The sequence below is a fragment of the Apodemus sylvaticus genome, chromosome 12 (genome assembly GCF_947179515.1).
Source record: "Apodemus sylvaticus chromosome 12, mApoSyl1.1, whole genome shotgun sequence".
Lineage (NCBI taxonomy): Eukaryota > Metazoa > Chordata > Mammalia > Rodentia > Muridae > Apodemus > Apodemus sylvaticus.
The window spans coordinates 83,277,272-83,302,480 of NC_067483.1; the positions used below are offsets into that span (position 1 = coordinate 83,277,272).

General features: G+C 43.8%; 1 protein-coding gene across 2 annotated transcripts; it reads left to right on the forward strand.

The window, feature by feature from the left end:
* Nucleotides 1-812: 812 nt before the first annotated feature.
* Exo1 (exonuclease 1) lies at nucleotides 813-23,248 on the forward strand. Of its 2 annotated transcripts, none has more exons than XM_052200630.1 (15): nucleotides 813-903; nucleotides 1,174-1,384; nucleotides 2,190-2,365; nucleotides 3,701-3,820; nucleotides 4,418-4,541; nucleotides 5,346-5,483; nucleotides 6,670-6,882; nucleotides 7,618-7,805; nucleotides 8,473-8,566; nucleotides 11,165-11,390; nucleotides 14,162-14,405; nucleotides 15,739-16,309; nucleotides 19,395-19,496; nucleotides 20,420-20,613; nucleotides 23,019-23,248. In XM_052200630.1, the coding sequence occupies exons 3-15, from the start codon at nucleotides 2,205-2,207 to the stop codon at nucleotides 23,152-23,154; spliced, it is 2,511 nt and encodes an 836-aa protein (XP_052056590.1). In that variant the 5' UTR covers nucleotides 813-903; nucleotides 1,174-1,384; nucleotides 2,190-2,204; the 3' UTR covers nucleotides 23,155-23,248. The 2 variants fall into 2 exon arrangements, with proteins under 2 accessions (XP_052056590.1, XP_052056591.1); XM_052200631.1 differs by having other exon boundaries at nucleotides 14,165-14,405.
* Nucleotides 23,249-25,209: the final 1,961 nt, after the last annotated feature.

The following is a 25,209-nucleotide window of genomic DNA, read 5'->3' on the forward strand; positions in this document are numbered from 1 at the left end:
TTAACGGACATGGGTGGGGAAGATGCTTATTTCGCACTTAAATAGGAGTCTGCTGGGGCAAAGACAGTAAGAGACTATATTCTGTACAGTCCGGCTGTGTGACTTTTAAAAATAGTAAGTTTTAAAAAGTCCATTAAGAGGAAGTGAAATTAGAGGGTTTTTCTTTCCTTGATAACATTAGGAAATGTGAGCCAAGACAGCCAACAATATGCAGGGTTTAATGTCTGTGAACCATAAGGCCCATTTTGTTGTTTAGTTATAAAGATAACGTTTCCCAACTCGTATCAGGGATAAGGGCAGATAATGGATAATGCGGGTAAGAGCCGACTACAATCATACTATTGCAACACGAAAGCCTTGCAGAAAACTCAACTTCAATTTGCATAGAGGTGAGGATGTTTCGGAGACGAAAGACTGTGGGGTTGGCCTGGAACTAAGCAACTACTAGCTGGGCTCTTTTTCCAGGTTTAAAAATAACAAAACAAGTTTGATCCCAAGTTGTTCTTCAGCAAGCATGTATCGGGATCCGACGGCTTGGTTAAGGGACAACTACAACTCCCAGCAGCACCGGCGAGAACGTAACTTCCGGGGCGGGTGTCTCGCTCTCTCTTGCCACCTCCCTCACCACCACCCCACTTCTCTTACGGTCAAGCGGACCTTTTGGTTCTAGCTTCACCGAGTTCGAGCTGGCATTGGTCATTGGCGGTGGAGCTCCTACCTTGCAAGGAAGGGTTCTGGACTCGGAAAAGAGGAAAGTCAGATCATAGAAAGCGGGAGGTGGAGACTGCGGCTCAGGATGCCCATGGACGTCATGTCCGCTGGGCGGGGTCTCCCGGTCCCGCGCAAATTGAAAGGTCCATGGCTGCGCTTGCAGCAGCAGCCCGCGGGTGTTCTGAACCCTAGGTGAGCGAGCCCCTTTGCGGGCAGGGGGGGCGGTCCCTAGAGGAGCGGGTTGTGTGGAGGAAAATTGGTTCCCCACGGCTCCGATCCACGTGTCTTCTGCCCCTCGGCGCGAGACCCGGATCTCCGGGAAGTGAGCGGGAGTGTGGAGCGCGAGGTGGACGTCCGTAGGCAACTGCCTTGGCCTCCGGGTCTCCCGCTTTCTGCAGAGGTGGGCTGACGAGTGTCGTACCTAGCGACTAGTTTCCTTTGTATGCGTCCTTTCATATGCAGGTTTGAGGAGCCAAGGTGCCTGGAATGGGCTTGAGGGCCATGCCTGTTCATTCGGAAGACAGAACTAACGTGAAGCCGCTGCTGCTGTTGCCTCCGGCGACCTTCTGGTGTTAATGCGCCACATGGCGCTCAGACACTCCTGTACTAAAGAGGAAATTATTTATTCGAGATTTACTTGGCCTAGAAGAAACTTACGGAAATTTCACGAAATGTAATTAATTATGTCCTCCCCCCCCCCACCCCGGCTTGCACAAAATTATGTTTTAGAGACGTCTTTTAAACGTAGTGGGCTCGTTTTACCCAGACCCACCTACATCCAAATTGCCTGATATTTAAAATTAAGAATTTAAAAAAAAATTTCATGCCCTCTCTAGGGAATCATAATTAATGGGCATGGTCTTAAAGGTAGCTGAACCGCCCAAGCGTCAGGACTGCTAGCTAAGAGCATCGTGAGTCCGACGAAATTACCCCTAGATGCCACCATGGCTAATTACCAGAGTATTGCTTGGAATAAACCATTCTGATGGTATGGGATTGCTGACATATAAAAGCACAGATCTGTTCCCGTAAGTCTGATTACTTTTCAGTTGAAATGTCTGCCTTTCTCCAAACTTTGGAGTTTCTACACTGAACTTTGGATGCGTCCCTTTAATATTGTGGTGGATATATACCATAGCATGCAGTTTCATAGGCTCATAGTACTCTTTTGAAAGGAGAGACTCAAAGTTTTGTTAATTAATCCCAAGTGCTTAGGACTGTTAAGAGTTGAGAGCCCATGCTAGGATTGTAAGTATGAAAACATTTTGGAAATAACCATGAAGGAACTCTCCAGTGGTGTTCAGGTTAGTGTTGGTGATTAACAAAGTTCTGAGCTACAGAAGTTGCCAGGGAGAAGGCCAGCCATTAGCTAAATGCTAGTTTCTGTACTAGACTCCAGGCTGAATTTCTATTTCTAAAGCTTTTTGGTAAATAAGCCTTGCTTTAGTGTTTTCCCTTTTTCCTTTTGCATCATGTAGTTTTAACTTGGCGCTATGGGGATTCAAGGGTTACTTCAGTTCATCAAAGAAGCTTCTGAACCTGTCAGTGTGAAGAAGTACAAAGGACAGGCAGTGGCTGTGGATACCTATTGCTGGCTTCACAAAGGAGCCATTGCTTGTGCTGAGAAGCTTGCCAAAGGGGAACCCACCGATAGGTGAGTTTGGAATGTCTATTAGTTTGTTTAAGACCTAGAAGGAAGTCTGGCAATGCTCTACATATATGCCCTTACTAAATGATTTTATTGAAACAATGACTGGAGAAACAAAGATGGGGGAAGGGGACCGAGATGCTGTGGATATAGCACAGTTCATAGAAATGCTTGCTCAGCATTCATGAAGCCCCGGGCTCAGTCCCTAGCATACAGGAAGCTGGGTATGGGTGGCACATCTGGTAGGACTTCTGCAGGAAGAGGAACAGAGGTCCACGGTCATCCTTGGCTATAGTAAATTCCAGGCCAGCCTCAACTACCTGGGGCTGTATCAAAACCAGAAAGCACACCATTCTAGGATAGATGAAGGCAGGCAGTGGGGGTAGGCATGGTGCTGAAGCCGTAGCTAAGAGCTTAAATCTTGAGCCACAAGCATGAGGCAGAGAGAGCTAACAGAATGACTTGGTGTGAGCTTCTAATTCCTCAGAGCCTGCTCCCAATGACACGGCTCCTAATTCTTCCCAAATCCTTCTACCAACTGGGGACCAAGCATTCAAACACAGGAGGCATGAGGACCATTCTCATTCAAACCACAACTGTCTTGTATTTGAATGGTTTCTCAACCAAGAAAACTTAGTTTCTAGTTGTATATACTTTGTTTTTGAAACTATATACTTTTTTTTTTAAAACTAAATGTTTAATATCTGCTATGGATTTAAATTTTCCCCTGACAACTTAGAAGTTATATTTGGTACAATTAATTGCTTTACATTTTCTTCCTGCCTTTGGTTTGAAAGGTGAGCTTAAGTGCCATTCGATCCTGGATATGAGAACAGGAATGGCGTGGCGTGCTAACGCCCTCCCTCAGGAGCCCTGTATTCAGCCTCTTTCTCGTATTCTGGCTGCGTGTTGGCACAGCTTCCACGTTGCCATAAAATGTTGTGAAGACCAGACACCCTGGCCACCATGTTAGTCAACACAAACCTGGACATCATTTGTCCTTGGAAGCATTCTGGGCAAGGTGTATGAAATTTAAATAATACTGTCAAATGACTCAGATTCGCTAAGGTGTTGTGGAAGAAGTCAAGTGTTTTCTGTATTCTTAAAACTTTTCAATAGATTTGAGATTTTTCAAACCATGTTTTTTATTGGAAGAGTAAAAGCTATTGGAACAACAGAATTTGAACTCATCTAACTCTGTTTCTTTTGGAAAATTTAGCATCAAAAACCAAAATCCTTCATAGTTGTTTCATTTGGCCTTAAATAAAGCATCATCATCATCATCATACAATTTTAAGAGACTCAAAGTGCACAAATGCTTTTTCACTTTCTTTCCCATAGGTATGTAGGATTTTGTATGAAGTTTGTTAATATGCTGCTGTCTTATGGGGTCAAGCCGATTCTCGTATTTGATGGATGTACTCTACCTTCTAAGAAGGAAGTGGAGCGGTCTCGTAGAGAGTGAGTGACTTCCTGCTAACATCTCCCTGTGCTGTGGGAAGGCCAGATGCTGTAGGCCATTTGATACCAGATTTCCAGAGCCTTAATTTTGTTTATAGCATGGCACATCAGCAGATTCCCTTGAATGTTGTGTTTGTGTTACATTGTTGCCACGTGTGAAAACCATTACCTTTTGCTGTGAAACATTGCTGTGGGGAAGTCTCCTATCAGTTGTGCTGTACCATTTGCACACTTAATTAATCACCTGCTTAGCTGGATCTGTGATGCTGCCCGAGAGATCCCAGTGCTTAGGAGGTAGAGACAGAAGGGTTAGGAGTTCTAGCTCATCTTCTACTTAGAGTAAGGGTAGCCTGAGCTACATGAGACCCAGTCTTCAAAATAGTAGTAGTAGTAGTAGCAGCAGCAGCAGTAGTAGTAGTAACAGTAACAGCCACCTTGTTTATTCTTGTTTGGGCTGATATGCCCATAGATCTGAAGTGCAGTTTCAGATGAATTCAACTCTTATTCTAGCAAAGTTACTATAATTGCTGTCTTGTTATTGTTTCTTGCATCTGCTCGTAAGTGCTTCTTTATATTTAGCCTTGTTTTCCCTTTCAGGAGAAGACAAAGCAACCTTCTTAAAGGGAAGCAGCTTCTTCGAGAGGGGAAAGTGTCAGAAGCCCGAGACTGCTTCACTCGCTCTGTCAACATTACACACGCCATGGCCCACAAAGTAATAAAAGTGAGTTAGCAGGAACCAACCAAGCCACAAGAACAAATAGCTAAGCTCTCTTGAGCTCATTGTAAGTTGTTTGTTAATGAGACAGCAAGGAAAGCAGGGGATGGAAGGAGGAAATTGATCTCAAGTGATTCAAGGGAATCTGCTGATGTGCCATGCTATAAACAAGATGTCAGAAAGAAGGGAGGGCAACAGTGCAGGAGAGGAGTCCGGGATGGTCAGTGGTGCTCCCTTGCTGCCTGCCGTGCTGGGATCCGCTGCAATGGGATATTGTGTGTGGATATGACAGAGTCCCATGGGCTGCTTTCTTAGGCCACTGTGGTCATATCTGTGTTTAACTGTCAACTCAAGGTTTTGTTTTCTGTTTTGTTTTTAAGTTGTGTGTGGTGTATGCATGAGAGTAGACATGCATATACCACAGTTTGCAGAGGAGGTCAGAGGGCAGCATTGGCTGTCAGTCCTTCACTCATCCTGTGTGAGGCAGGGCTCTGTTACTGGTCAGTGTTTATCCATGCTAGCTGGCCCTCGAGCTTCCAAGGATTCTCCTCGCTCACCTTCCCTTGTGTGTGGTAGGGCTGGAATTAGACATAGACTCTGTTATCCTAAGATCTTCAGAATCGTGTGGCACGCGAGCTATCACCCAAGCCTGTAACTCGATTAAAATAATACTTCTGAGATGAGGGTAAAATATATTATAAGTAAAAGTAGAAATAGTCTGCTTACAAGGAACTGCTTTTTGGGAAGTTTATTCGGCGGTGACTGGAGGCTGGCTATGCCCTTCAGTGTGTTCACTGTGGTCTCTTACAGGCTGCTCGGGCCCTGGGAGTGGACTGCCTCGTGGCCCCCTACGAAGCTGATGCCCAGCTGGCCTATCTTAACAAGGCTGGCATCGTGCAAGCTGTCGTCACAGAGGACTCCGACCTCCTCGCATTCGGCTGTAAGAAGGTATTGCACTGCAGCTGTCTCACATGGAGCAGGGTCGGGGAGGATTGTGGGTGTTGAGGAGCTAAAAGCGTCCTCTTCTGGAGTACCTATTTAATGTCGGTGATTCGCATTTTGTGGTTTTAGTTTTGGTTTTAAATAGTGGTCATTTTTGGTTTTGCTAATTGATGTTTTAGGCTCTGTGCTCCCTCAGGTTGAAGAGCTCGCTTGTCATTTGGGGTTTGGTTTGGTTTGCCTTTTTTGGGTGCTGGTGATCAAACCCTGGCTTTGTGCTTGCCAGACGAGCGTCTCCCTCTAAGCTGCATCCCTCTAGCCTATGGATTCTTCAGTGTTTGGCTCATCTCTTGATTCTGCGGATGTGGTCTTGAGTGCTAGACAAGTCCTTACTGAGCTGCAGCCCTCTTGACTCTATGCTCTGACTGGGCCTCTCTAAGCTGGGCTCAGACTCCCACTGTAGCCTGGTAGGCCTTGGACTTGAGTTCTCCTTCCTCTCCACCCCAGGCTACCAGGCCCTACCAGTTTTACTTTTTAATATTAATAACATACGCCTTGCATTTTTTATTAGGGTTGGTAAACAAAATCAGTGACCAGGATATTACTTAGTTTTTTTTAGAAATAATGTATAATGAATTTAATGGTAAACATTATAATGTTCTATTATTAATCGGAGATTAAGATGTAAAGCCATGCGGGCTGTGGTGGCGCACGCCTTTAATCCCAGCACTTGGGAGGCAGAGGCAGGCAGATTTCTGAGTTCAAGGCCGGCCTGGTCTACAAATTGAGTTCAGTACGGTCAGGGCTACACAAAGAAACCCTGTCTTGAAAAAACCAAAACCAAAAAACAAAAGATATAAAGCCATACCTTTTGATAACAGCTATAACATATATGTGCATCTTCAGAGATTGCTTGCAAGATGGTTGTCAGAATATCATCCTGCGTGACAGAGAAATGGGGTGTGGACCATTTCAGGTTCTTTTAAATTCCCATATATCCTGCAGTGACATAAGTTGCCTCAATAGCAAAAATCAAAGGCTGACCACTTTAGAATGTAAAAGAAGGTAAGAGGAACTACTTGTACTTCGTCTTGCAGAAAAGAGTCAGAGTGCTTCCTGGGGATGACCGTGATGACCTAGACAATGGTGATAAAGGCGCCTTTCTAGGCATTGACCGTTTCTCCTCTGTGTGAAGGTGATTTTAAAAATGGATCAGTTTGGGAATGGACTGGAAGTGGACCAGGCACGGCTAGGCATGTGCAAGCAGCTTGGGGATGTGTTCACCGAGGACAAGTTCCGGTACATGTGTATCCTGTCGGGCTGTGACTACCTCGCCTCCCTGCGTGGCATCGGCCTAGCAAAGGCCTGCAAAGTGCTGCGACTGGCCAATAACCCCGACATCGTAAAGGTAGGAGAGGCCTCCACTTTAGGAAGCAGCAGTTCGCATGCGGGAGTTCAAAATGAGCTTTAAATACCACGTCTGTACCCTGTGGGTGCTAATAGAAGGGAGAATGAGACTAAAGATGAGAACTTCAACTCCTGGGTCCTTGGGAGTGGTTCTCAGGCTTTCTGGTCTGAAAGTTTTGTGTGGTAAGAATTTTTGTTTATGTGGATTATAGCTATCAATATACTGGATTAGAAACTTAAGCAAAAATGTGACTGTTCACTAAGCTAAGCGAAACACTGTTTATATGTTAATCGAAATCACAAAGTGGGCACTCTGACTCTTTCCTGCATCTTCTCAAACCCCACCCCAAGCCCTGAAAAAGATGTTTTGAGAAAAGGTTTTGTGAATACCAGGCTGCCCTATGTAGCTAAGAATGGCCTTGGACTCCTTAATTCTCAAATTTATTGTTTGGTTTTTTTTTGTTTTCTGGATTGAATGGGCTTTAAAATCTAGAAGTGTGCACTTGACCTAAGCTGGATATTTGGCATTTGGATGATGAACAGTGCTAAACTGATTATGAGACTGGAGTTTTGAGTGATGTGGCGTGGCTGTGTTTTCTTTCTGTTAAGTCTTTTTAGGGCAGACAAAAGCAGTTGGGTTTTGCCTCTCACTTTCCAGTGTCAGGTGGGAGATCAATAAAACTCCCTCCACTCCTGACTTTAGCTTTACAGGTACTATTGTTGTATCCATTGTTAGGTTATCAAGAAAATTGGGCATTATCTCAAGATGAATATAACGGTGCCAGAGGATTACATCACAGGATTTATTCGCGCCAACAATACTTTCCTCTACCAGCTCGTGTTCGACCCCATCCAAAGGAAGCTGGTCCCTCTGAATGCCTACGGAGATGACGTTAATCCAGAAACGCTGACTTACGCTGGGCAGTATCCTTTCCAAGGCACAGCCTTGAATTTTTCACTTACTCTGTTATTAGTAGTACTGAGACTTTAGTGAAAAAGGAAGACAGAAGAACTTGATAATTGGTTTTATTTTTTCTGGGGCAGATTGTACTGTTTTACTTATCTCCGAAAAACCATGCTAGTGAAAAGTTTTTGAGTGTAACCCGAGGCTTGTCTGTGGGGTGTCGAGTGGTTGCTCCAGTGGCATTGACAGCCCCACAGCAGGTCAGGTGCTCTGAGTAAGCACATCAGAGGTGTCACCCGAGAGCCTCTGAGGCAAGCCCGATTCCTCAGGAGGGTTTCTGGTAGAGCAGGGCACAGGGCCCCTTCCAGGGCCACTGGTCTCCAGTACTCGGGCAGCTGCAGAATCCTGAATCCCTTGGGTAGAGGCTGGAGCTTTCTCCATATCTCTTGAAGTGGGGGAAGGGAGAATGACTCAGGCTTCCCTTCAAGAAGGTGGGTAGACCTGCAGGGACACAGGCCAGCGACCTTGCCTCTTGTTTCAGTGGTGCTGATGTGAGCAGTAAATTCGATCTATGGACATCATTAACCTTGAAGATTCTCTGGTAAGAGAGAGCATTTTCCCATCTTAGTGCAATATGGTTTGGCTGCCTGTTAATAGGGACATTTTTCCTTAACCCTACCAACCTAGGTATGTCGATGATTCCGTAGCTCTTCAAATAGCACTTGGGAATAGAGATATAAATACTTTTGAGCAGATTGACGACTACAGTCCAGACACTATGGTAACATTTAACAACTGTTATATAAAGCATGCTTTAGTTTTGTCTCAAGAACTTTGAGATAGGTCTTTCTTTGCTCAGCAGCTGTGAAGCGCTTCTGTACTCAGCTATGCAGAGTGTGCATGAAAATGACTTCACCTGTGTGGCAAGCCTCAATAACCCCCCCTCCTCCCAGCATTGGGGACCCTGAGACAGGAGAATTGCCACAAGTTCAAGGTTAGCCTAGCTATACAGTGAGAGCTTGTCTTTCTGGTTTGTTTAAGACGGAGTCTCACTATAAAGTCCTAGCTGTCGAGAATCTCATTATGTAGACCAGGATGGCCTCAAACCCCTGGAGATCTATCTGTCTGCCTCTGTCTCCTGGGTACTGGGATTAAAGGTGTGTGCCACCTCATCTCGCCAATTACTTTTAAAAAATGATTAACTCGATTCTAGGGAAATTATCTCTTAAAATATAGGTGTATTAGTTTTTTTAATACTGAAAACTGACTACATAATATTTTTAAGAGCAGCATATGATACATTTCAGCACCTTTTGTCTCATCTTGCATGACTCTGGCACTTGGCGTTGTTGAAAACCCAAAACATCCTGTCTTAGACTAATTCGTGAGATACTAAGTAAGCTCCCTCCCTCTCCATGTGTGTCTGAACTCTTCACTGCTGTCCTCATATACACTCCTGTTAGCGCCTGCCACCTCTTCAGGTCATGCTTATTTCTTCAATAAGTTCGCTTTGCTACTGTAATTTCTTCTTTGAGAACGCCATACATGTATATAGTGTTAGGCCATTTATGCCCAGAGCCTGTGTTAGTTCATCTTAGTGTTGGGAATCATGAAAGTCTGGAGAGTGCTGGCTGTGTTGTTAATTTATACATCTGAATTAGCAATTCAATAATTTCACCAGGAGTGATGCTGAAGGTGTTTGTTCACAAACCATTGCACTGACTCTGCAGGTTCTGAGCTGCTAAGATGGCCATGATTCAGAAACCCAAATCTGTGCCTCATACTTGTTATAGGGAAGTTAGGTATACAGCAAATTATTTCATCTAAAGTGTGGCTTTCCTAGTCTTTTTTTTTTTTTTTTTTTTTTTTTTTTTTTTTTTTTTTTTAATTCTGAGAGCCATGCTGCTGAGGCTGTTTTTCTGTTTTCAAGCCTGAAGTTAACCTTCCTTCTTGACCATTCTTAGAGTGCGTTTGAATGTTGTCTTTTTTTCTTTTTTTTCCTTTCAGCAAATAGGCCTTTTGGTTTTAGTACATTTGGGAGTTAGTTATGTGTGGCATTCATACTTCAAGATTTTCTGTTTTGTTTTTGTTTTTTGAGATAGGGTCTCTCTACATAGCTCCAACTGTCTGGAACTCACTGCGCAGAACTCAGATCTGCCTGCCTCTGCCTCTCAAGTGTTGGGACTAAATGGGTGTGCTACCACCCAGCCCAGTTTTCTGTGTCTTAACTTTTTGGTCTTGGCTGCCTTTGTCTATTGTAATAAATAGCATTACCAGCGTTTTTAGCAGTCTTCAGTAACAGTTGTAATCATAAATCTATCAGTGAAACTGTTACCTTGCAGGTATTAACTGGCTTAAACCCTTCCCCCGAAGTTTTATACACGGTTCAGTGTCTGTCAGAACAGCTTTCTCCTTTTCAGCATGGTACCAAGTGGGTCTGATACAAACTAGAACTTTTTAACCTAGATTGTTCTGGTTTGAACTCAACAAATTTCTTTCCAGGCCTGGGAGGTCATGGTTGTAATCCCAGCACATGGGAGACCGAGGCAGGAGGATCAATTCTATTAGCCTAGACTACAGAAGAACCTGTCTCAAACAAATAATTAAAATTAAACAGATTTCAAGCTGGAGAGATGGCTCAGCAGTTAAGAGTACTGACTATTCTTCTAGAGGTCCTGAGTTCAATTCCCAGCAACCACAACCATCTGTAATGGGATCTGATGTCCTCTTCTGGTGTAGGCACGAGAGCTATGGTGTACTCATACATAAAATAAATAAATCTTAAAATAATAATAATTTTAAAACATAGATTTCTGAGTAAGGTGGGAGACTGCTTTGAACACATGCCTTTGCACCCCATGCTGTTGGAAGGCTGTGAGGTGATCCTGTGCCCTGGGACCATTCCTGAAGTGATGCTCAGACTTTAGGGGACAGTCTTTCTTTGCTGGCCTTGTTGAGCTATTACTTAGGAATATTTCGGTTTTATGTTTTAGAAATAAAGTAGTGGGTAGTCACTCCTTGGAAGACAGACCTATTAACACAAGCCATGTTCAAAGCAGAAGAGAGCAGACAGTGTTATAGCATGCAGACCGTCAGATCCTCCCGCGCTCTCCTGCCAGGCCCGCACATGCAGGCAAGGACTGCACCACTGAGCCATTTTCAATTCAAGATAAAATAATCAGAGCTCAAGAAGTCACCCAGACTAGGCCTGAACTCACTGTAACCTAGGTAGCTTTGAATTTTCAGTTCTCCTGCCTCACCAGGCTAGCTTCAAAAGTTTTCTTTTGAACAGTAATTGAACATTACTATAAGCAGACGCAGGGGAAAATAGATGGTCATTGCTCCTGTTCAAGCAACCCTTTTCTTTGTTCTTTTCTAGCCAGCTCACTCAAGAAGCCACAGCTGGAATGACAAAGCGTGTCAGGACTCACCTGTTGCCAGTAGCATTTGGCACAAGAATTATTGTCCTCGACTTGAGGTGAATAGTGTTTCCCATGCTCCTCGGTTGAAGGAAAATCCAAGTACTTTGGGCCTTAAACAAGTGATTAGTACTAAAGGGTTACATCTTCCTAGGAAGTCTTCCGTGTTGAAGAGGCCAAGAAATGGTATGTATGTATGTCATGGTTTCCAAATGCTGGTGGTTGTTGGTCGGGTCTAGGAAGAAGTCTTTTCCAAGCCTGGGTCACTGCACTTCCCTTGACTTAGCCTGTTAGTTATGCCCTTGTAGTTCTTCCATTTAGAGATGGTGTAGATAGATAGTGGACCATGAGACTCCGGACTCCTCAGTTTGTATATGGCAATGTGGTGGTTGGTAGTGCTATTGGCCCCCAGAGTCTCCCTTTTCTCATGAAATTGCCTTGCTCCTGTTGGAAATCCCTCCCGTTAGACACACTTTTCAAGCTGTAGTTCAGCACATCTTAAAGTCAAGTAGGATAAGTCCCTGGAGTTAGCTCTGCTTTTCAAAAGTTGTTTTTCGCTGTTTGGGGTTCTTTCTGGTTTTGTAAATCTTTTAGGACTGGCTGGGTGGGGGTGGCACACACCATTAGTGCCGGGACTTTGGAGGACGCAGACGGAACTCTGAGTTCAAGGCCAGCCTTGTCTAAAGAGTATGTTTCAGGGGTAGCCAGGGATACACGGATGCACAGAGAACTCCTGTTTTGGAAAAGAAAACACTGTGGTCTGCCTGTTGGCCGTGTGTGCTCCACTTCCTCCCTTAGGGCGTGGCGGCTGCACAGCAGGCTGAGAGGATGAGGCAGAGCCCCTTCTGGAGGATGCTGGTCTGACTGGGAGAGGGAAGAGCACTTTATTCAGGGCGAACCTGGGCTATATATGAACATTGAGGGTGGGAAGCGGTTCTTCTTAGGGTGACGCTTTATTGGCCGGAATTTAAAGTATTGTGTGCCTCACTTGTATGGAGAGTCATTGCAGGAGTCCTAGGGACCGACTGGATGGGTTCTTATTGGGAAAGAGGAAGTTAAACTTGTGAGTTTGTGAAAGACTATATGACATTCCTCATGTAGGATATTGGGGGTCAGGCTCCCCAGATCAGGCAGAGAAGAAGAAGCCCTGCTAAGAAAAGGGAGTCAGTTTTGTACTGAGTTCAGAGGAACTATCCAGACATCGTAGACAACAACCTTAGTAGCAAGGTACAAAAAAAAAAAAAGCTATGGTGATTTAACTAAATCAGTAATTCAGAGTACGTATCACATTAATAGTGACTGTTTATTTATTGAGGACCTCAGAGATCTCATGTTCTCTGTAAAGATGTTGAGAAGCAGTTGTCAAATTTATTCTAATATTTTCAGATTGTTTTTATCCTCTTGAAGATGGTGTTTCTGTTTCTAATTGATGCCAATATATAGAAATACAGCTGATTTGTTTTTATTTATTATTATTGTATTGTGGGGGAAGTGCAGTTTTGCCACCATGCACCACTGGGGTCAGAGGACAACTCTATCTCTTCTTTCCAGCTTTATGTGGGTTCCGGGTGTTGAACTCGGTTCATCAGGTTAGCACAGCAAATAGCCACCGAGCTATCTCACCAGCCCAGTCCAGTTGACCCTTAAGTGTTAATCTTGTAGTTTGAAACCCCCAATATTGGACTAAGTCAGTCCCTGCTGCCCTTCAGATACTCTGAGGTGGCAGTTGTGACCCAAGGGCATTTGTCTTCAAACTGCAAGTTTCCTTTCATACCGGCTGTGAAGGTGGGTGTGGCTAGTGCGCTCTGCTACTGCAGACAAGAGTCAGGTGCACTGGGGGGCACTTTAACCCTGCTTTTCCTGCTGCAGAGTCAGACTGATTACTCCTGCTAGCCTGCTCATCACCTTTTCTGTCATCATATGTGCCTAGGTTAAGTTCTCCAGTTGCTGTTAGAGCAGAGTGCTGTGGCATTTCAAACTTCTGTGTAGGTTGTTGAAACTGTGACCACTCTATGTTATAATTTCATTATATTGTGTTCGTGTATAAAGTATTTGAGTGAATTAGAGAAAGTACAAAATCTGGAGCCCCAGAACCAGTCTCTTAGAGTAAGATCTGTACAACTCACTACAGATCCTTGTCCTGAGGTAAGAGGAGGTGTCACTGGGACACTGAGACACCAGGAGTCCCAGCTAGCTGCACTTAAAGTCCTCTGCACTGTTGTGTTGTACTCTTACTTTCCTACTGTGTCACCTTTGTATTCTGCATTTGACCCCACAGCCTTCCTTGACCTCATGACGTGGTAATAAAGAGCCAAGCTAGAACACAGTCACACTTACCTCAGAAACCACAACAGTGGCTGGGCATGGTGGCACACACCTGTAATCCCAACACATGGGAGGCAGAAGCAGGCAGATTTCTGAGTTCGAGGCCAGCCTGGTCTACAGAGTGAGTTCCTGAACAGCCAGGGCTACACAGAGAAACCCTGTCTCAAAAAAACAAAACAAAAAAAAAGACAAAAAAACAAACAAAAAGAAACCACAACAGTAAATGGTTGCTGGTTTTATTGGAGCATTAAAAACTTTCAGTCATTAATCATAGCTTTATATATAAGCTGCCGTCCAATTGTTTTCTACACTTAAATAAAAATATAGTCATTCAGAATCTGTTATGCCCTGAAATCTTTTGATTAAGTTAATTTCATATAAAATTATACATGTAATTGACATTAAATATTAACCAGTTTGGCAAATGGTAAAACACAGCTAAGGTAATCGATTTTCAGTTAATCTTTACAAGATATAGCTTTCAAAAAACAAAACTGTACTAAATGTGTAACGTCCCTGCTCAGCATGTGCACGATTTGCCTTCAGGGCAGCAGGACTTGGGCTGCTACATCCAAGGCAAAGAGCCAGGAAGGGATTCACCCAGCCATTTACCTGTGCCTGTTTTTGCTTAGAAGCACTGTCTGAAGATGACCTGTTGAGCCAGTATTCGTCAGTTACAAAGAAGATGAAGGAAAATGGTTGTGGGGATGGCACATCACCTAACTCTCCGGAAACGTCTGTGTCCTGCCCGGATGCTGGGACTGCTCACAAGGCAGATGCACACACTCCATCTAAGACGAGGAATAAATTCGCAACGTTCTTACAGAGGAGGAATGAAGGAAGTGGTGCAGTTGTAGTTCCGGGGACCAGAAGCAGGTATAGCAGCTGCAGGGTGCCATTTGAGCTGTTTGCAGACGCCTGCTGCATGCTGTCTTTCTTAGATGCCTTATGTCTCAGTTACTTTTACTGTTGCTGAAACAGAAATGCCTGACAAAAGTAATTTACCAAAGGAAAGGTTTGTCTTAGGTCACATTTCAAGAGTACCTCATAGGCCTAGCAGCAGTGGTGGCGCACGCTTGTAATCCCAGCACTTGGGAGGCAGAGGCAGGTGGATTTCTGAGTTCAAGGCCAGCCTGGTCTACAGAATGAATTCCAGGACAGCCAGGGCTATACAGAGAAAGCCTGTCTCGAAAAACAAACAAAAATAAACAAACAAAAAAAGTGCCTCATGTCTGTGAGAAGGAGGTTGCTGGTCACATTGTACCTACAGTCAGGAAGAAGAAAACAGTGGACGCCTGCCCAGTTCCCTGTCTTTGTATTCAGTTCAGGACCCTAGCCTGTGAAATGTAGCTGCCCACATGTAGAGTTAAGTCTGAAGATTCTTAGAGCCAGCCGGAGGCTCCTTCCTTAGGTGATTTTAGTTACTACACCATAGTTCAGACCAGAATGCATTGCTGTTTCCTCCCACACCCGTTAGTTCTGTGATACAGAATCCAAGTGCAAAGGACTGTAGCTCCTGCAGATACACACTGCGGGTGGGTTCTGTTCCTTTAGGGTTCTCTTTTTCTTTTCTGATGTTTCTCTAGTATTTTGAGGTCCTGATCTGACTTAGTTATTTTTATTAATGTTAATATTTTCCTATAAATATTTCAGTTTATCTTTTTGTTTCGTTTTGTTTTCAAGACAGGGCTTCTCTGTATGGCCCTGGCTGTCCTGGAGCTCAGTCTGTAGACCAGGCTGGCCTTGAACTCAGAAATCCGCCTGCCTCTTCCAAGCGATGGGATTACAGGCGAGCGTCACCACCACTGCCCGGCTCCGTTTGTCTTCTAAGATCTAGAAATATCCTACGTAACACCATAGACTGGTTGGGGAAGAGCGCTGGGAACTGAAGTGGGGATTTGGGTTGGGGTCTTGTTTTGCTTTCTGCTTGGTGTAGAATTACGTAGATGAGGCTTGTGTTAAAGTCAGAGATCCTCCTGTCTCTCATCTTCCAAATAAAAGAATTAAAGAATCCTAGGCTCTGTGCTACTATGTAAATAAATTTCTAAAACAAAACCAAAAACAGACAGTAGGACAGTAGGATGTAAGCCTCAATTCAAATGGAAGGACTTTGTGATCTCTGTATAACAGTAGGTTTGCGACTTTCCATAGATTTGTGAGTAGACCCTGAAACTTAAGGTGGTCCATCTTCCTGTTTCTTTCTTGCCAGGTTTTTTTGCAGTTCTCCAGATTTTGACAACTTCATACCAAAAAAAGAAAGCAGCCAGCCTCTAAATGAAACTGTGGCCACTGGCAAAGCCACCACCAGCTTCCTTGGGGCGTTGGACTGTCCAGACTCGGAAGGCCAGAAGCCGGTTGACACAAATGGGTCGCACAGTCCAAGTGCTCAGATTCCGGGCAGTGTAACTGTATCTCCTGAGGCTGAAGCTCAGTCTTCTGAGACCAACAGATTCTTGGGGACCATGTCCCCACCCACCCTGGGGACACTAAGAAGTTGTTTCAGTTGGTCTGGCACTCTCGGGGAATTTTCAAGAACTCCGAGTCCCTCAACAAGGACTACATTGCAGCAGTTCCGGAGAAAGAGCGAGCCCCCTGGCTGCCTTCCTGAGGCCTGTGCCGGCGCTGACACGTGCGATTCAAAGAGTGACGAATCAGATGATAAGCCTCAGCCCTCACAGGAGCTGGGCTGGTGCTCCCGGTCTCAGGAAAGCGCAGACTCCACAGGCAGCTTAAACACCTCAGGCCTCTCCCAGCCTTCCAGTAAGGATTCAGATTCAGAGGTGAGTCTCTTTCTGAAGTCTTTGCTTTCCAGCTTAAAAAATGGGGAAATAGGTGTTGACCAGACAGTTGAGGAAATTTTGCCATCATTGTAGAAATGAACTGGTTTTCCTCAACTTTTATTTGAAATTCTCCCATGTTCAGGGCTGGAGAGATTGTTCAGTATTTAAGACCACTGGCTGCTCTTCTAGACAACCCAGTTTCAGTTCCCAGCACTCATGTGGCAGCTTATAACTGTTTAAAACTCCAGCATAACTGCCAAGTTGTAAATTTACAGTAATATTGGGCAAAATTTTGATGCCCAGGAATATTGAATGGCATGTAATAAATCCATACAGCCTGAGAAAATCCTCACAGCTCTGCTGGATTCAATCACGAAAACAACCAGCCAGGCAGCGGTACACACCTTTTATCCAGCACTTGGGAAGCAAAGGCCGGTGATGTCCGAGTTGGAGGCCAGCCTGGTCTTCAGCGGAAAGAAAGAAAGATAGAAACAAGAAAATAGCCATTAAACTGTGGAAGTAAATTGTTTCCACTTGGAGAAAACTGAAACAGGTTACACATTCGTATGCGAAGTCTTGCCAGTTGACTTTGCCTGTGCTGCATTTGACTGCCATTGAGACTTCTGCCTCTGGTTTCCCTTTGTTTCCCTTTTTTAAAAGTTGGGTTTATTTTATGAATGTGTGTGTGTGTGTGTGTGTGTGTGTGTGTGTGTGTGTGTGTGTGTGTCTGCCTGCTGGCATGTGCCCTGGTGCACAAGGAGGGATGAGGGGACAGCTTGAGAGAGTCAGTTCTGCCCCTCAACCACATACATCCTAGGGACTGAGCTTTGGTTGTAGGCCCCGCCCATTCAGTGAGCCATCTCACCAGCTTTCTCTTGCTTTGCCTTCAGCTACTCCATGTTGACTTGTGTCCTGTAAACTGGGAAATTGTTTCATTTAATGAACCTCCACTATGTGGAATGTTGCCTTTTGAGCCCACTTGAGTTTCCAGAACACTTGGCCGGCTCGCCACCATTTTTCCATAGAAGCATCTGTTTGGAGGACATTGCAAAGCATCTGAGCTCCTGTGGGGAGAGGAGCTTGGCTTTCTTCCTCCAGAACACGTCTTTCTGCCTCGCTTACTTTGAAAGCTTTCAGCTAGCCGGGCAGTGGTGGTGCACGCCTTTAATCCTAGCACTTGGGAGGCAGAGACAAGCGGATTTCTGTGTTCCAGGACAGCCAGGGCTACACAGAGAAACCCTGTCTTGAAAAAAATAAAAGTAAGAGAAAAACTGTTCAGCCATTTGGGCATGATGCAGTGATTTAATCTGATTTTGAGGTCTATAACCTGGGCTACACACCAAGATCCTGTTTGAAAATTAAATTGTTTAAGATGGGCATTGCAGTGTATACCCATAATCTCAGAAATTAGGAAGCAGGGCGGGAAGGTTGCTCTAAGTTTGAGGATAGCTTGGTCTAGGTAATGAGTTCCTGACCATTTAGGGCTATAGAGCAGTAAGACAGACCTTGTCTCCAAAGAGAAAATAGCTAAACTCACCACTACTGTTAGCCACAGCAGAGAAATCAGTAAGGTGCAAGGCAGTCTTGTCTTGCTCTTAAGTCCTGATCCACTGTGGAATCCCAAGAGAAATACAGGAAACCTTAGAGACATGCCAGGTGCCGTCCACACCTACTGACCTTCCTATTTGATGTGTGAGAGAAATCTCACACTATGGAGAGTCTTGTGCTTGGAACTGAGGCAGAGGGAGCCCTCAAAGTCACTGCTGAAGTAAGTGGAACATTTGTCACAGCTCCTCAGAGTGGGGCCCATCTGGAAGGAAGATGTGTTTTTGTTTTCAGTCGACCATTTTATAACACGGCTAAGAGATGGTAGAACAGTGCTGGTTCTGCTTTCTAGTCAGTGACTGAGAGTTGTTGCCAGGATGACAGGAGAACCCAGCCCCTTCTGCTTCAGCATATGTGTTTTGGTCTTTGAGAATTTTGTACACATAACAAAATGTGACCCTTCCCTCCCCCATCCCCATGTCTCCCTCTACCCCACTACTCCCAACTCCATGTCTTTTTTGGTAACCCATTAAGTGTAACTAGTGCTTCTTATATGAGTATGGGTGTGGCCGTGCACTGCAGTATGGAAACTCTAAGCATCACAACCTTAAGGAATGACTCCCTCTCCAGTAGCTGTCACCTGCCAATAGCTCTGTAGTAGAGGAAAGGGTGGGGCCTGGAGATCGTGTCTTGTCCAGGCAGCATCTCACAGCATTCCCCCCCCCTCCGCCCCCCAACACTTACTTTCTGCCTCCTAGGCAGTTTGATGGCTTTTGGCAGGGTTTGGGGGCTGAGAAGTATGTTCCATTTAGAGCTAAGCATCAGCAATTCACAGGCTCCTGAAGTGACTGATAAAAATGAATTTAAAAATAAATTCAAAACCTTAAGTGTATATTTTATAGAATATTTCTTCAGGGAAAATGTTTTGATACTTTCTTGAATGAAATTGACAAGTATCTTTTCCATTTTAATTTATTGCCTTTTATTAACTGTGTGTCTTAGTCAGGTTTTCTATTCCTGCACAAACATCAGGCCCAAAAAGCAAGTTGGGGAGGAAAGGGTTTATTCAGCTTACATTTCCACATTGCTGTTCATCACTAAAGAAATTCAGGACTGGAACTCAAGCAGGTCAGGAAGCAGGAGCTGATACAGAGGCCATGGAGGGATGTTCCTTACTGGCTTGCTTCCCCTGGCTTGCTCAGCTTGCTTTCTTATAGAACCCAAGGCTATCAGCCCAGAGATGGCGCCACCCACAAGGGGGCTTCCCCCTTGATCACTAATTGAGAAAATGCCCCACAGCTGGATCTCATGGAGGCCCTTCCCCAACTGAAGCTCCTTTCTCTGTGATAACTCCAGCCTGTGTCAAATTGACATACACACACACACACACAAAACTAAACAGCCAGTACATTGTGTTTTGATGTCTTTTTGTGAAATTGTATTATTTTTCTGAGTTTCTTATTTTGCATATTTTGTTGAATATTGGATGAGTTGTCATAAAAACCCAAGTAAATTTTTGTTTTCCCTGTGGGCAATCTAGGAATCGGATTGTAACGATAAGTCACTTGATAATCAAGGAAATCAAAACTCCAAGCAACACTTACCTCACTTTTCAAAGAAAGACATACTTGGACAGAACAAGGTAAAACATTCAGAATTAATTTTTTTTCAAATTTCAATGTGTAATTTTTGCCTCCCCCCAAAAAAAGAAAGAAAAATACACAAAAATTAAAAATTAAAATGCCTGTGTTGTGATCTTTTTTTAAAATGTCTGCTTTCAAACCTCTTCAGACGTATTTATGCTTAGTTGAATGTTTGACATGCTAGTTGGAATTGTTTTCTCTGTTTCCTAAAGAACATTTTACATGCATGTAAGTAACAAGTACTTGTACACATGTTACATAATCTAATTTATAATTGTTCATCCTAAGATTTGTAATTAATTTCTGAGAATAGAGGCATGGGGTGTCTGTCTGTTCCTAAGGTGAGAATGATTTGCTGGGTATTCCCAAAAACCTAAACTCTGTGGACCCAGGCAGAGCTGTGGACTTCTGTCTGTTTAGCTTTTCGACTTTTAAGTACAGTCTGCCAGATTAATTAATCACTTTTAAAGACCTCCCTCTCTATCCCAAGAAACAGTGTTACTATGCACAGGACAAATATCTGCCTTAAAGGCCCGGTGTACAGCACAGGCCTTTAATTCCAGCACATGGGAGGCAGAGGCAGGAAGAACTCTGAATTCCAGGACAGCCACAACTATATAGAGAGATCCTGTCACAAACAAAGAACAAACAAAAAAATCAGCCCTCAAGTAGAAACAAAAACACCAAGAAATGTAAGACAGCTATGCTACCTTCGCACAGTGGTAGAACAGACAAACTTACTCAAAATACAATTCCATTTCCTATTGAGATGTAAGAATCTCTGAAATGTCTCATTAAGTGGGAGCAGGGAAAACAGAGTAATACCTGATTGCATGTAATTACATTACATTTGCGGAGACCCACATGCCCGTCTCTAACAAGCAAAATAAAAGTAACCAAGGTTCCCTTTGTCTGTCTTCAGGTTCCTGGGCTCTGTAGGTCCAGCCCGATGGCCTCTTTTTCTACAACCAAGATCAAGCCCCTGGTGCCCGCCAGGGTCAGTGGCCTGAGCAAGAAGCCAGGAAGTGTCCAGAAGCGAAAACACCGTGATGCTGAGAACAAGCCAGGACTACAGATAAAGATCAGTGAGCTCTGGAAAAACTTTGGGTTTAAAAAGTGAGTTTCCTGGTTCCTTTCTGAGTTAGAACGCTGGCTTCTGCAGCCCTGTCCCCGCTCTCTCTGCTTCCAGAGTCAGTCCCTGTCTCTCACCTTTGGCTCCCAGACCAGCCTGGGGCTGCTTTGTCAGAGGAGAAGTTCCGTTACTTCTCCTTGCTCAGGACTGGAACGCAAAGGCTTTAGGCAGGAGCTGAGAGCGGATAAACTTAACTGTAAACAGCGCTTCTCTGACTGACCTGCAACCTGACACAAGGAAGTTCTGCAGTTAGGCGTGCCTATAGAGAGGGTCTGTTGTTACACACATTAAGCAAGGCTGCAGAGATGGCTTTCTTGAGGGCACTTACTGCTCTTTCAAAAGACCTGAGTTCAGTTCCCACCTCCCCAGTATTCACATTGGGTACCTCACAGCTTCCTGTAACTAACTGCAGCTTTAGGGGTACTGCATCCTTTCTAGGCTCTGGACTGCTCGTTGCACTCACATTCATAGACACAAATGCATAATTAAAAATAGAAGAACCCTTTTCTTCCAAAAAAAAAAAAATGTTCAAATTTAAAAGAAACTGACTAGTGGTTGTGCATGCTTTCAATCCCAGCACTCAGGAGGCAGAGTTGAGCCAACATGGTCTACAAGGTGAGTCCTATGTGAGCTACACATAGAAACCATAGATAGATAGATAGATAGATAGATAGATAGATAGATAGATAGATAGATAATGAATAGATAGATAATAGATAGATAGATAGATAATAGATAGATAGATAATAGATTGATTGATTTTGATTGATTGATAGATAGATGATTGATTTAGATAGATAGATAGATAGATAGATGATTGATTTTGATTGATTGATAGATAGATAGGTAGATGATTAATTTTGATAGATAGATAGATGATTGATTTTGATAGATAGATAGATGATTGATTTAGATAGATAGATAGATGATTGATTTAGATAGATAGATGATTGATTTTGATAGATAGATAGATGATTAATTTAGATAGATAGATAGATAGATAGATGATTGATTTTGATAGATAGATAGATAGATGGTTGATTTTGATAGATAGGTAGGTAGATAGATAGATAGATAGATAGATGATTAATTTTGATAGATAGATAGATAGATAGATAGATAGATAGATAGATAGATAGATAGATAGATGGATGGATGTAAAGGCACCATTGAGATAGCTCACCAAATATGCTCACCTCCAAGCCTACTAATCTGAGTTTGGTCTGAGGGCCCATAGAGTGGGAGAAAAGAATGAACTCAGATAGTTACCCTTTGACCTCCACACACATCCCATGGCACAGACGTCATATGAGTGTTAGAAGTATGCCCATAAATTTAGATTTGTGGAAAATTTGTAATTCTGGGGCTGTGGATCTGGCTGAGAACACTTGCTCTGTGAGGATGAGGGCCTGAGAGAATCCCCAACATGTACTAATAAAGCCCACGGTGCCTGTCTGACCTGTAACCCCAGCATTGGGAGATGGAGGCGGGCAGACCTGAGAGCCTGCCTGAAACCCCTGCCTTTGCCTTCCCATGCTGGGACTAAAGGCGTGACCACCATGCCTGGCTTAAGTGGATTTCCTTTTGTGGTTTTCTTCTTTGGAGACAGACTCTCACAGTATAGCTCTGGCTGCCCTAGAACTCACTACGTAGACTAACTTCAACTCACAGAAATCCTACTGCCTCTGCACTCACACTGAGTTGCTGACAGTTTTTACCAGATTCTGCTTTGGCATTTATTGGTACAGGTGTCAGAACGGTGGGAAAGATAAAGTCCAAATATCATGACAGTAATTAGATCTTACAAAGCTCCTGAGAGGGACCTTACAGAGCTGGTGTTAGAAGAAATCAGTCAGAGTTACTGGTATTCTTAAAGATCTGTTGGGAAGAAGGGCATTTGATTTCAAAAAAAACAAAAAACAAACAAACACCACAGCTCAGTTTTTAGCCTTGCTCTGTCTGTGTTCATCCTTAGCCAGCTTGAAGGAGACTTAAAATGCGTAGCTTCAGCCCAGCGCTTGGGCGGCAGTGGCAGAAGAAAAGCCTGTCTTGGTTCAGCCACTGTGTGTGTGTGTGTGTGTGTGTGTGTGTGTGTGTGTGTGTGTGTGTCTGTGTGTGTGTGTCTGTGTGTGTGTGTCTGTGTGTGTGTATGTGTTTGTTATTAATTGACTAGCACCCACATGAAGGTGGTTTTGGAAGCCAGAAGAGACTCACAGAAGAAAAGTTTAAGCTGTTTTGAAAGAACTCAGAATACAGCCTTGAATGTGTTCCTAGGAGCTGGCATGGACTACACAGTCTAGGGTTTATGTGCTGCGCCCTGTTTTTTCCAGTTGGGTTACTGCTTCTCCAATAGTACCTGAACCAAATTGTCTTTGTTATATTTTTGCAGAGATTCTGAAAAGCTTCCTTCTTGTAAGAAGCCCCTGTCTCCGGTCAAGGACAATATCCAACTCACTCCAGAGACAGAAGATGAGATCTTTAACAAGCCCGAATGCGCACGTGCTCAGAGAGCAATATTTCACTAAGTGCAGGCTGCTGCCTACAGGAAAATCTTATCAACTGGAGAGATGTAGTACTCTCAGTGCTGTTTTTTAAATGGCATACATTTTTGTATATTAACTTTGTGACTTGTGACTTTCTTTTGCTCAGCTTTTTATATTTTCATAGAAAGCTAAATAGAAGAATAAATCTGTCTTTGACATTTCTGGGAAGTTTAAATGCTATTAGGGCAAATCTCCTGACATCAATAACAATCTAAAGGACTCTCTACCATGTAGTATAACATCTAGTCTATTGTAACTAGAAAACCACAGATGTCGATAGCCATTTATACCCAAGAACGGATGACTCACCGGTTTTCAATCGCTCCAACTGCCTTTCCTGTCTGTCCTTTAAGGGTAAATTGAAAATAATGTTGATGGGATTGGCAGGGCAGTAGGAGGAGCTGTCTGCTTAAGATTGTTAACATGAGCCAGGCTGTGGTGGCACACGCCTTTAATCTTAGCACTTGGGAGACAGCAACGGGCAGATTTCTCAGTTCCAGACCAGTCTGGTCTACAACGTAAGTTCCAGGTCAGTCAGCCAGGGCTACACAGAGAAACCCTCTCTCAATAAAAAGATTGTTAACATGCTTAGGTCTCAGAGCTGCTACCTGGTTTTCTCCGTGTACCTCTGAAGTATGGCCCAAAAGTTCCTTAGCATTTACTTAACCCTGTACAAGATGCTGAGGCTGCAGAGCCTGTGATCAATATATTCTGCAAAGATAGAGGCAGAGGTTTTGGAAGGAACCAGCAACACCAGGACGAATCCGATACAACCAGAAGGAAAAGCAGAGGTATTAATGAAGGCATCTATGATACAGACCAAGACTTGGAATCTTTAAAAGGGATTGGGGGAGGGGCAAACAAATGAATTTGGAAAATCCTAATTTGAAGCTCAGATTTGAGTACCAGTGAGCAGTCCTGTCTCATCACAGGTCAGACAGACAGACACCATCTACAAGTATTCATGTCTGAAATGTCAGGAAACAGTAACGTGCTAGACAGCATGCAAGAGGAGTCTCAGTCAAGGAAGGGCGGGTTCTCTGTTGGCAGCAGCGAAGCAGGTAGATGGCTTTTTTAAAGATTATTTATTTATTTATTTATTTATTTATTTACTGTTGCTGTCTTCAGATACACCACAGAATGGCATAAGATGCCCAGGTGGTTGCAGGGAATTGAACTCAGGACCCCTGGAAGTACAGTCAGTGCTCTTAACTGCTGAGCTATCTCTCCAGCCCAGGCTCTTTCTATATATTAAATTTTTAAAAAACAGCAAGAAGGTAGTGGCAATGCCACTTTTTACAATCTCCAAGCCACTGCAAAACACAAACCCCATTAACAGTTTCCATGGCAATCTTCATAGTCCCCAAATAGAAATTGCTCCATAGTAACTGGCTACAGACAATAGGATAGGCCGCAGACAACCACATGACGCAACGGTAGGTCCTGAGAACTGCATCATTGACAGTAAGGTCCAAGACTGAGCCAGCCAGAGTCCCCCTGAACGTGGCTCCTTGGAGCTTATTTTGGGCCAGGTTTGTCTATGTTTGGTTCCTGCTCACAAGAACAGGTGTGGGAATTGGGCCACACAGCAAGTGACGTGAACAGGCTGATGGAACAGTAAAGTTTGCCGCTCTTGTTTTGAGACAGTGTCTCACTACTCTGTCCTTACCAACCTCTCAGACAAGACTTGCTGTGTGGTTCAGGCCTTTTCTGATCTCTGTCCTCCCTGTCGGTCTAGCGAGCACTCCCTGCAAATCTATATGAGCTCTCTGATCATAAGGAACCTTCTGCTTTTGTTCATTGTTCAGTTTTTACTTTTTAATTTTATAAACCAGTATTTAAAGAAACTTTGTGAATAAAAGTGTCACTTGTGGAGGGACAAGAAAAAGACTGGAAATTCAGGTAACAGGTCAGATTTGGAGTGTAGACTCAAGGTCAAGTCGTAAGAGGAAGTGTTACCTGGCCAGTATCTCTTCCCTTGTTCATTCTTAATTTTGAAGTTTCATTGAGCTATTGTATGAGAGTGGGCAGAAGAGT